This window comes from Sus scrofa, chromosome 5, assembly GCF_054392235.1.
Source record: "Sus scrofa isolate SSC_HxYL_T2T_F1_AM1 chromosome 5, Sscrofa_HxYL_maternal_Yorkshire_Landrace_v2.0, whole genome shotgun sequence".
NCBI lineage: Eukaryota > Metazoa > Chordata > Mammalia > Artiodactyla > Suidae > Sus > Sus scrofa.
Window position 1 is genome coordinate 15,930,040 of NC_139387.1, and position 12,453 is coordinate 15,942,492.

General features: G+C 42.8%; 1 protein-coding gene across 5 annotated transcripts in view; it reads right to left on the reverse strand.

The window, feature by feature from the left end:
* POLR3B (RNA polymerase III subunit B) overlaps positions 1-12,453 on the reverse strand; it is a 122,212-nt gene that overhangs the window by 58,772 nt on the left and 50,987 nt on the right. For 4 of the 5 annotated variants that reach the window (XR_014803094.1, XM_084955464.1, XM_021091574.2 and 1 more), the window contains 5 exons: positions 12,079-12,240; positions 8,861-9,061; positions 5,913-6,075; positions 4,522-4,675; positions 365-439 (listed from right to left, as the gene is read on the reverse strand). Coding sequence is in view for 3 of the 5 variants with exons in the window: in XM_084955464.1 (XP_084811590.1) it covers positions 365-439; positions 4,522-4,675; positions 5,913-6,075; positions 8,861-9,061; positions 12,079-12,240 (755 nt within the window). In the remaining 2 variants the exon portion in view is untranslated. Of the gene's footprint in view, positions 1-364; positions 440-1,972; positions 2,477-4,421; positions 4,676-5,912; positions 6,076-8,860; positions 9,062-12,078; positions 12,241-12,453 lie in introns of those variants that run through there. The other variant, XR_014803095.1, reaches the window with a different exon arrangement.

Genomic DNA, 12,453 nt, shown 5'->3' on the forward strand with positions numbered 1-12,453 from the left:
AAATTACACCAAGACTCTGTAATCCTCATGATTTTAGTAAGTATTTCACAATGTCCAAGCAAGTCACATAGAGAAAAACAGATTTTTAACAGGTTGATATATGTGGCTGGGAGGAAAATATACTTTTCTTTCTTTTTTTTTTTTTTTTTTTGGCCCACACCCATGGCATGTAGAAGTTCCCGGACCAGGGATTGAAGCCACAGCAACGACCCGGGCTGCTGCAGAGACAACACTGGATCCTTAACCCACTGGTCACAAAGGAATTCCGTTTTTCTTAAAAGAGCAGATCAAATAGTGTTACTTCTGTTTAGATCATATAAATGAGTCATCAAGAGAACGAGAAGTTTTGCTTTTGGCTATTTACCTGTATCCCTGAGCCAGCTCTTCCATATGCTTATTTGTGACAGCAGGCTTTTGTTTCTTAACAATTATGTAGGGTCTGGAATAGGAAAGAAAAAAAAAAACAATAAGAGAATTAAATCAGTAAGTTTACTATAGTGAAATGAGGAAGCTGTAGGTCTAAGCAAATTTATTTCTGGATTGCTTGAGGACAGCAGGTATTTTCTGCATAGGGGCCTATTTTCTCTTTTATACACATACACACACCAGTGCATGTATACACGGGTACATGTATACACACAGTACTTCTCAGGAAGTATCTTGGGAAATATTCGACTTTGAATGGAAAGGCAATACAAAATGAAAATAAAATCTAGAAAGGAAACAAAACCTTTAAAAAAACAAACAAACTGTGTAACAGCATCATACCAAAAGTGTCTCCTGATCTCATCTTGGGAATATGGATCTACCCATGAAATCAGCAGACAGGGAGCTGCTTGAGTAAAACGATGGCATTTTTTTAGTGACGGTCTGATGACTATCAGCGGTCTAGAGTGATCTGACTTAAGATAAACATCACTGGACTATACTAGCAGGTTACCTAAAGCTATACATGACCAAAAAGAGTGGATAGGAGTTTGCAGAAAATAAAGCTTTTTTATTTTGTGATTAAAAAAAATAATAACTTTTTTTATTTGGCCATGCCTGCAGCCTGCAGAAGTTCCTGAGCCATGAACTCAACACAAGCCACAGCAGTGACAACACCAAGTCTTTAACCACTAGGCTACCAGGGAACTCCAACTTTGTGATTTTTTAATGATGCAATGGTCATAAGGTAGAGAGCTTCGGTGCACAACTGTTCTGGTAGATTAACCTGTAACTGTCAGGAGTGATGTGTCTTTGAGGGCTTCGCCACCACAAGGAAACAGTGACACAAAGGATGGCATGCGGCACCGAGACGTCAAGGGCTGTTGCTATTTGGATAAGCGGCTCTCACAGAGAGGAGCAAGCAAGCAGCAGACACTCCACCCTCACATCCAAATAACTATTTGAGGACTAATGAGCACTTTTAAAAAGTTAAGAAGAGGAGCTGCACAATTACAAAGAGAGGACACAAGCTGCTGAAAAATGAACAGGGTGAACTTTTCATGGGAATCAACACTACCTTGGAACCCTGGCGGCTTCTTGTGCTTCTCAGCGGAAGCAGGGACCCTGCCATCTCCCTCATTTGGGGGCTGCAGTTTAGTGCAGGTTAAGAGACTCATGAGCGATGACGCAGCAGGGGCAGAAGCAAGAAGGGATCACACTTAGCTACCTCAGCTACCTTTTACTTTACTCAGCAAATGCTACTAATTCTTCCTGCCAGATCTACATTACGTCGTTATAAAATCAATTCTGAAAAAGAATTAGTTTCCTTGTAGGCTATGCCATATTATACTGGATGTAATGAAAGAGAAAAATCCTAAAAAAACAGTAAGCTGGAAAATGTCATTGTTTTCCTCATCGTTAACTGGACCATGTTAATAGCTATAAATAAGCACCCAAGGTTCGCCGGAAAGCCTGTAAGGCACTTAAAACAACTTATATCAATCCTAGGGAGGCACTGTTACTTACATTTTTCCCCTTTATTATTTTTTTTTATTATTATTATTATTTTTTTTTTGGCTGTCTGGAGGCATATGGAGTCCCTGGGCCAGGGATCAGATCCAAGCCACAGTTGTGAGGAACACAACAGCTGCAGCAACCCCAGATCCTTAAGCCTCTGTACTGAGCCAGGGATTGAACCTGCATCCCAGTGCTCCAGAGACACCACTGATCCCACTGGCCCACGGTGGGAACTCCATTTACATTTTTATGGCCAAGGAAATCAAGGCCCAGAGACTTAATAAACTCAGAGTCAAACCAGTCAGTAAGTGGGATGGGATATTAGGACTCAAACATAGGTAGCATCAGGTAGGGCCTTTTAGTTGCAAAGAATAGAAACCAACTCTGGCTAAATTAAGCAAAGATGGAACTTACTAAAAAAAATATTAAGAAAAAAATATATATATTTTTTTTGTCTTTTGTCTTTTTTTTGTTGTTGTTGTTGTTGTTGCTATTTCTTGGGCCGCTCCCACGGCATATGGAGGTTCCCAGGCTAGGGGTCGAATCGGAGATGTAGCCACCGGCCTATGCCAGAGCCACAGCAACGCGGGATCCGAGCCGCGTCTGCAACCTACACCACAGCTCACGGCAACGCCGGATCCTTAACCCACTGAGCAAGGCCAGGGGCCGAACCCGCAACCTCATGGTTCCTAGTCGGATTCGTTAACCACTGCGCCACGACGGGAACTCCCAAGAAGAAATATTTTTAAGGAATGCACCAAAAGGATAAGAATTTGCCAGAAGGGTAAAAATCAGAGAAAAAAGTGCAACCCTCAGCCTCAGATAGAAAAGGAGCTGGAAGAGTCCCAAGGATCCAGAAAGGTAGGCACACTGGCAATTTCTCGTAGGCAGCACTGTCAGAACCAATCAGCTCCGACCACTTCTTCCCTTGAGGTTTTCCACTAGGGCTGCAAAATCTTTGAAGAGTCTGACTAGCCAGGTATGGGTCATATGCCTGACCTTCGGCTGTGCAGGAGAGGGCACAAGACTGGCCGTCCCAAGAAGACTGCCGATGGGGAAGGACAATCCTCAGAGGAAGGTGGTGGGGGTGGGGGGAGGTACGTGGAAGGAGAAACGATGCAGTCCCAGCTCTGTCCGCCCTCCCGGCTCTGCCTGCCACTCTAACCACTACTAGCCCCACTGACGTGTGCCTAACACTACCTGAGGTCCACAGAGAATGACCATGGGAAGCAAGTGAAGGCTGCGGAACAAGGAGACATCCTCCGCTGTGGTCTCTCGTACCCCAAAGGACTCGATACCAGGTCACAGTCATACTGGCACCTCCACCTCTGACACAGCACCAGTACAAAATCAGTCCTAAATGTTTGCTGAATGAATATAAGGCACCTACCTTTCTACTGGGCCTACTGTTAGTTTATCTCCTCATCCTTCCATGTTTTTTATTCTTGCCATTCCTCAGCCTGTCTCCGTTATCAACAACACAACCCTACTTCTCCTTTAAAGCTCAGTTCACAGTAATAGAATAAAGTGTGTAAAATCAGGACTGTTGGAATCGAACGAATTCTAAGGACTTTCAAGTAAAAAACAGACTCCACTGCTATCTGGCTTTGCGTAATTTACTCAGTCTCACTAAACTCCAGTATCTCATTTGTTAAAGGAAAATAATAATCCAATCTTACAGGGCTACATGTAGTGACATCCTTATACACAGCACATCCATTAAGATAATAAATAAAGGCCTGCATTTTTTTGCTAACGTAGTTGGTTGTTATTACTAATTATTTCTGCCTTTCCCAGCAGACTGAGTTCTCTGAAGGCAGAGACTGACTGCCATTAATCTTTTTTTTCCTTTTTGTTTTTAGGGCCACATCCACAGCATATGGAGGTTCCCAGGCTAGGGGTCAAACTGGAGCTGTAGCTACCAGCCTACACCACAGCCACAGCAACACTAGATTCAAGCCATATCTGTGACCTACACACCACAGGTCAAGGCATTGCAGGATCCTTAACCCACTGAGTGAGGTTGGGGATTGAACCTGCAACCTCATGGTCCCTAGTCGGATTCGTTCCCGCTGCGCCTCAGCAGGAACTGTGGAACGCCATACTCCCATTAATCTCTGAGTGCTCAGTACCCAGTATGCACAATCATGAGGTGTTTGAAAAGTGAATTAAATTTATCTTAACAATGAAAAAGGTTAAAGCAGCTTCAAAAATAAAAACAAATCTATTTCTTTCAAAAGTAAACATAGGAGTTCCCGTCATGGCTCAGTGGTTAACGAATCCAACTAGGAACCATGAGGTTGCGGGTTCGATCCCTGGCCTTGCTCAGTGGGTTAAGGATCCAGCATTGCTGTGAGCTGTGGTGTAGGTCGCAGACTCAGCTTTGATCCCGAGTTGCTGTGGCTCTGGCATAGGCCGGTGGCTACAGCTCCAAGTGGACCCCTAGCCTGGGAACCTCCGTATGCTGTGGGAGTGGCCCAAGAAATGGCAAAAAGACCGGAAAAAAAAATAAAGAAAGAAAAAAGAAAAAAAAGTAAACATAAAGAAACCTTAAGAACCCTTTCTAGCCACATCTACCTGCAAAGCCTTCCTCCATCAGAGGAAATATAGACACATCGATCTGTCAGATTTGTCGAGATGGAAACAAATTCATTGATATAACCTGCTCTGCGCATCAGTCGAAAAGTATTCACCAGCTTCTTGTGGTCTCGAATGACACCCAGGATGTTACCTAAACAGAAGGAAGTAAGACTATTCAAGATGGAAATGAAAAAACAAATCTAATGGGATTTAAAATATCTACTCAATAAAAATAATAAGCAGTGCTGGGCAGTCATTTGGAAATACTGTTACCAAGTCTGCAGCCAGTCCACAAGGCTGGGGGAGCAACAGAGTAGAACGGTCAAGGGCAGCCCAAGGGACTGGAGGCCAGGGCCGGCCCTACCACAGGCTGGCCAGAGCAGCACTGCTAAGTTTGGCCTCCATCTCCTTGTCTGTCAGCACAGCGCTGGGACAGGAACTCGGGGTCCAGACCCCCATCATTTCCACGGGTCAATGTGGGGATTAAATGATCTCACATAAGGCACATGGAACTGGACCGAGCACCTAGTAACCGCTATTATTAAACCGCCTGCATTGCCCTCATCATCTGAGAAACGAGGAAAACGGGCTTTGGCCCCCAGGGTTAGTGTGAGGACTCAGAGCGGTTCTGGGTGAAAGCGCGGTGTTCGGATTCCCTGAATGAGGCAGGCATGTGAACAGCCCCATTTTCCTTCTCATCAGCCCACGTGGGAAATGGTTAGGGCCTTCTGGGGTCGGGGGGTGGGGAGGGAAAGCGGAAGGAGTGTGGGGCTAAGGCCTGGATGAGCACATGGAGCGCAGCCTGGATGAGCAGACAGTACCCAGGCTACCGAGCTGCACCTGCTGCAGCATCTCTGGCTGGCTCCAAAGGGGTGGGGGTGGTATGAGAGAAGAGCAACCTGAGCAGGAGCTGAAGGAAAGGAACCCTCTCTCCCCAGAGGCTCCTAACAATCAGTCACCAAGTGGCAGAATACAAGTCATCCCACTAGAAGGGCTGATCTGATTATTCTTGCACAGTGTCTCCATATTTAACTCAATCTAAAGGTACCACATTGAGCCTGTTCCACTATGGATATGTTGGCAGCTGCCAAAGGGTCAAAAGCAAATGGTCTCTACACTCTCAGCCTTTAGCTCTGACAGCTGTTATTGTCTCAGAACCTAGATGACCCAGCCAATGGAGTAACTGTTTCTGTTACCATTTTTTCTACATTTCAATTAAGGTCAATCTGGGTCCAGAATTTGAGTATATTCAGGGAGTAGCTTAGTGGTCGAGAAAGTGACTATGGAATTGATGTATATCTGTGCTTTATATCCATGGATAATGGTTGATTCCCTCCCTCTCCGGCCTTGAACTGTTTCGCATCAACATGTCTCCCTAACTTACTCACCATTGAGGAAGACGAGAAACACATTTGGGTAAGAGAGCTCTTCCCCACATAATAAATTCACATCTTCTACCCCCAGGTTACTGGCTAATTTAACAATGGGTCCATCTTCCATATCAGTTGTGATGTGCGTCATGAGGGCCAAGTTTTTAACCAAACCACATGCCTGAAAAACAAAAGAAAGTCATGTCCAAGAATGAACATTAGTAACACAAAGTAGAGTGTATGAACATAGCTCACTACCTGCTGGTGACAATGCAAAGCAGTACAACCTCAGAGGGGACACTGGCAATTCATTTATTTATTTATTTATTTTGTCTTTTGTCTTTTTGTTGTTGTTGTTGTTGTTATTGTTGCTATTTCTTGGGCCGCTCCGCGGCATATGGAGGTTCCCAGGCTAGGGGTCGAATCGGAGCTGTAGCCACTGGCCTACACCAGAGCCACAGCAATGCGGGATCCGAGCCGCATCTGCAACCTACACCACAGCTCACGGCAACGCCGGATTGTTAACCCACTGAGCAAGGGCAGGGACCGAACCCGCAACCTCATGGTTCCTAGTCGGATTCGTTAACCACTGCGCCATGACGGGAACTCCCGACACTGGCAATTCATACACAGCCTCAAGAATGTACACACCCTTTAACCCAGAGGAATTTATCTTAAGGTAACAAGCAAGGATATAAAGGAAGATTTAACCACAGAAATGCTCGGCACAGGACTATACGAACTAAGAAATGATGATGGCATTATAAGCATCTCCCCTCTCCCCCCACCCCCGCCAAAGAAACTTATTATCTAAATTGTTACTCCTGGCAACAAACGTCATGGTCATTAAAATGACACTGTATAAAGAAAGTAACGGCAAACATTAATAAGTGTGAATACATAAAAAACAACAAACTTCTGGTCTGAAATGACAATCTACAAAATAAATGGCCAGTAGGCTATATAAAGCTTCTTGGTCATAAAAGACAAATAAAGATTAAAGAACTGTTCCAGATTAAGCAACTGAGGAGACTCAACAGCTAAGCAATGTGTAATCCTGGATCCGCCCCCCCAAAAAAAAAATTTAGTGGGGCAATTGGCAAAGTTTGAATAAGGCCTACAGACTATAATACTGCTATCAACATTAACTTCATGAGGCTGATAACTGTGCTACAATGTGTAAGATGTTACATCTGGGGAATCTAGGTGAAGGATCATGGAAATTCTTTGCATTATTTTTACAACATTTTTGTGTGTGTCTGAGGTCATTTCCAAGTAAACAGGAAATTTTAAAAATATTGTAAAATTCCTATACAACTGAAACAAAATCTACAGCAAACATATAAACAAGGCCATAATACAGCAAATAAAAAAAAAAAAAAAACCTTGAGACATATGCAACATATAAAGATTACATCTTCAGTTCTTTTTATTTTTGTCTTTTTAGGGCCACACCCGAGGCATATGAAAGTTCCCAGGCTAGGGGTTGAATAGCAACTACAGTTGCCGGCCTACACTGCTGCCACAGGAATGCAGGATCCAAGCCGTGTCTGCAACCTACGCCATAGCTCACGGCAGCCTCAGATCCTTAACCCACTGAGTGAGGCATGGGATTGAAACTGCGTCCTCATGGATGCTAGTCAGACTCGTTTCTGCTGAGCCACGATGGGAACTCCCATATGTTCAATTCTTAAAAACCAGCTGCTGTAGTGATGCACAGAATATGTACTTTACCGAGATTAGCTGACTCAATCCCTAGGAAATTTAGTGTACCAAAGCTCAACATGTATAAGTTAGGCAAATTTAACAAACTGCACAATTTTAGCATATTTCCATATGGCTTAAGATAAATTAAAAGAAGACTGATAATTTCTAAAAATTATAACTCTGTATGGACTCTATTTTTCACCTCTCCCAAATCATAACACATTTCTATGCTTTGGAATATGTATCTTTTACTTGCCATAATTAACTTACTTATTAATTCAGCTTACATTTATGGGGCCTCTACTCTGAATGAGATTCTGTACTAGAAGCCTAGGGTACAAGGGTGAAACTAACAGGGTTCTTTCCTCCAGAAGTTTACACTTTAGAATGAATAAAACCAAGTGAAACCGGAGTTCCCGTCGTGGCGCAGTGGTTAACGAATCCGACTAGGAACCATGAGGTTGCGGGTTCGATCCCTGCCCTTGCTCAGTGGGTTAACGATCCGGCGTTGCCGTGAGCTGTGGTGTAGGTTGCAGACGCGGCTCGGATCCTGCATTGCTGTGGCTCTGGTGTAGGCCGGTGGCTACAGCTCAGATTGGACCCCTAGCCTGGGAATCTCCATATGCTGCGGGAGCAGCCCAAGACCAAGAAATAGCAAAAAGACCAAAAAAAAAAAAACACCAAGTGAAACCAACAATGGTTGACACAGAGGAACAGGGGCCACGACACGGGATGCAGTGGGTGCGATGAATGTGACCAACTCAAACTGCTTGGCTTAGTGTTTAGGGAACTGAATGTGTTTCCTAGGTAAGTGACTTAGAATCCACTTTGGGTCTTGGACCGTGTGCTCCTAGTTGGCCGCGACTGTGACTATGATGTCTAAGTACAACAAAGGAAAATAAGGAGTTGCTTAAAAAGAGCACCTCGTGGGCAAAGGTGATGGGCTCTCGATTTTCCTTCACGTTCTTATCCCCTCTTCATTACATGGTTTGACTCAAGATAAATTAAAACAAGCAGGAAAATTTAGACCATATTGCTATGTAGGTGCAATACTAAATCAAAGGCTTCTGAAGGTACCGGTTTGGGAATGATACTGTTGTCCTGACAGGCTGCATTGACAATTCACTGCCAGCTAAGGGGCTGATCCCAGAAAGGACATGGCCCGGGGGCAATGGCAGCAGAGGCAGAACATCACCAACAGGCATGACCTTGACATAGGCATGACCTCTGACACAGCAAAGACTCCTTAGGGACCTTACCTCTCCTTCAGGAGTGTCCGAAGGGCAGAGCATCCCCCACTGGGACGGCTGGAGGGATCGAGGACCACTCACTTTTCTTGTTTTCTCAAACTGGGAAGAGATTCTTGTCATCATGCCCAGTGCGGATATATAGGACAAGCGAGACAGCACCTGAGTCACACCCTGGCGGTCCATTTTAAATCTCTTTAGAGACCAATTTCCCTGAAGAGAGAGAAAACCATGAGACCACCCCTGATCCAGCCATACTGCCTGACACTCTGCACTCATCCTGAGAAGCTCATCACAGGAACTGCCTGTTTGTCAAATTAGAGCCATGACATAGATTCAGAAATCAAAATGTCATAATTAAAATTAAAATTCGGGAGTTCCCGTCGTGGTGCAGTGGAAACGAATCCGACTGGGAACCACAAGGTTTCAGGTTCAATCCCTGGCCTCGCTCAGTGGGTTAAGGATCCAGCATTGCCATGAGCTGTGGTGTAGGTCACAGATGCGGCTCGGATCCCGAGCTGCTATGGCTGTGGCATAGGCCAGGAGCTGTAGCTCCAATTAGACCCCCAGCCTGGGAACCTCCATATGCTGCAGGTGTAGCCCTGCCCTCCCTGACCCCTGCCAAACGAAAGCAAAAAAAAAAAAAAAAAAAAAAAAAAAATTTAAATTTGGCCATTGAGATTTTCCAGGAATTTAATGACTATTACTTGTGTGTGGCAACCATCTCGGAATTTTCAATGTATCAACACTGTCATATCGGAACAGGTATTTTCTGAAAAACTAATTATATTCTGAACAAGCCAGTTCAACCAGATTTCTACTGGAAGCAATAAGCTTACTAATAGAACTCTAGCAATTTCTACACACATTTAAGGTAAAACTCCAAGAGATAATTTCATGTTGGAATGTACCATTATTTGGATGTCTTCCAAAATTAGTCTTAATTAGAGGAAAATACAGCCATGGAAAAAAAGACTCTAATAGCAGTTATCAGGGATAATGAATAACTACAAGCTTCTTAATTCAACACTAAAAACTGCATATCCTCTTTGGCTATAGTGTCAATCTTAAATTCATATGAAATAAATCATAAGCATTAGATTACTTTATCTCCCAAGCATTAAAAGTTTTTCTTTTCTTTTTCAGCTGCCCCCCAGGCATATGAAAGTTCCTGGGCCAGGGATTGAATCTGAGACAGAGCTGTGACCTATACCACAGCTGCAGCAACTCCAACAGCTGTAGCAACACTGGTTCCAAAAGTACTGAAATATATTACATATTATAGAGTGGTATTAACTGCACATATTAACTATTCTCAGGGATAACTTAAAGACTGTTTGGAATTGTTAAATTTTCAACTCATGGTATAATGAATTAGCAGAAAATGGTATGCAGAGAAGAGCAGAGTAGAAAGTAAAATGTCAAAAAATGATTGACTGAATGATCTTTCTGATTCAAAAGGGAAACTATTACGTCTCCTAAATAATGGTTCTTCATTTTTCTTTTGATAGCCTGATGAAAGCTGTGACTATTCTCTTGAGAAAAATGCACAGAGGACCACAAACATAAAATTTTCGTTCAGTTTCAGAGGAGAATTCATGAATCCCAGATAAAAACCCTCATGGTAGAAAAACCGATCTGTTTGCACTTAAATATATGACTTCAGGGGAGTTCCTCACAAATTAAAGTTTAATCATCATTACAGTGAAAACCTATCACTTGAGAAATCTGACTTTTTGATAAAATGGAAAAAAGCTAAAACCTAGGGAGAAACTTGATGTATTATAAGGCAAAGAAACAGACCAAACACATTTATCCCACAAGTGAACTTCTCCTTATATTGCTTATTCAGTTAACTCCTTTTGTGCTTTGAATGAGAATGAACCTAGAAACCTGACTTATGACCAGAGTGTAAGGAAGAGCAAGGAAGAAATATTCAGCACAGACATAGCTGTTGGCAAATAGGGAGCAGGTGGGCAGGGCAGCCAGGATGCCCAGCAAGAGAATCTGCTCCAGTATTCCTCAGGAGCTTCACAAAAGGGAGAGAGGAGGAAGAGACGGCAAAGGGTCTAAACTGCTCCTCTGAGAAAACGTCTTTGCTGAAAATATTCCACATATGGCAGCATGCACAATTTTAGAAAGTGCTCTTTTTCTGGTTGCCTATCGGTTGGGGTTCACCTGCAACAAGGCTTACTACTGATTTTTCTAATAAGCAGTCAGCTCCCAGAGGTAAAGTGGTGTCACTTAAGGGCAAAAGAACTACTCAAAACAGCTATTCTGGCCTGAAAATCATGGGTGAGGAAACAAGGAAAAGTCATCCTAACACTACTGTGTTTAAGGGCTCCTTGGAGGCGTCTCTTCAATATCCTGGGAACTTCATTCGGACAAGCTTGGGCCGCGAGAGTGTAACGTGTCTAAACAGGCACAAAGGCCAGGCTCACCTCACGTCTACACGGCACGTGCTGCTCACGCAGACCCACTGCAAAGGTCCAAAGTCAAGAAGTGCCGCAAGTCCATCACTAATTCTTCCATTGCTATGGGAGTCAATGTGTTACCCTGCACTATTCTTGTACTGGGACCGAATCCCATCCATAAAACTAATTTTATGTCTGGCATACAAAACGTGAACCAGCCTTTATCAGATAGACCTATAGTTGCCATGCTTTAAGAAAAGGAGCAAAAACCTATCTGATAACCTTTCACGAGCAGCAGGAGGCCCTGAATACACAGCAGCTGCTGAGGTTTGAATTCATCGATCACGTGAGGAACAGCTGACAGCTCTTTGAGGAATATAAACCTCTAATGAAATAATACATTTTGTATCATTTTGGACAAAAGTTGTCATTAATAAACCTATTTGCATTGTGTCAGTTCTACAGAAAAAAATAATGGGGAAAAGTATCCATTGAAAGGATGGTTATTAACGGTTAAACTAAAAGATTTTTCCTTTTTATAAAAGTATATCTATTTTCTTACTGTTTCATAGAACAGAAACTATAATTTGGCAATAGTCATAGAGTAGTAGAATTCCTACCGATTTAAACTATAGACTATCTTAAAAAGGAAATTTGTGACTTGTAGCATCTATATATCTATCTCTAGATATACGTGTGTATGTGCTCATAAATATATATACTTCACCTAGATTCTCAAAGTGCTTTAAATTTCTATTCCACTGAACAGATCTGCAAATAAGTTACAAAACTCTACCCAAATGACTGACAACTTACGGTTGAAATGGCATTCACCATGCCATTGGTAATCTGGTCTTGGCGCATATGCTTCACAACATCAAACTGGGCAGCCCTTTGCTTAGGAATCACCTGGTCTGCAATCTTCTTCATTTCGGAATTAAATTTTTTGAACAAATCTTCAAAAAGGAGAGATAAAAGCTAAAAAAAAAAAAAAAAAGGATATGGCGAACTTTCAAGATGCATTACTAGCATTATTAAATTTTAGGTCTCAAATGTTGCTTAAAAACAGATCGAGCAACTGCTTAAAACTGAAAAATATATATATTTTAAAATTCAATTTGATAAACACTTATTTTTATATGTGCTTATCACTATGCTTGGTGTTGGGAATAGGAGCAAAAGATGATGACA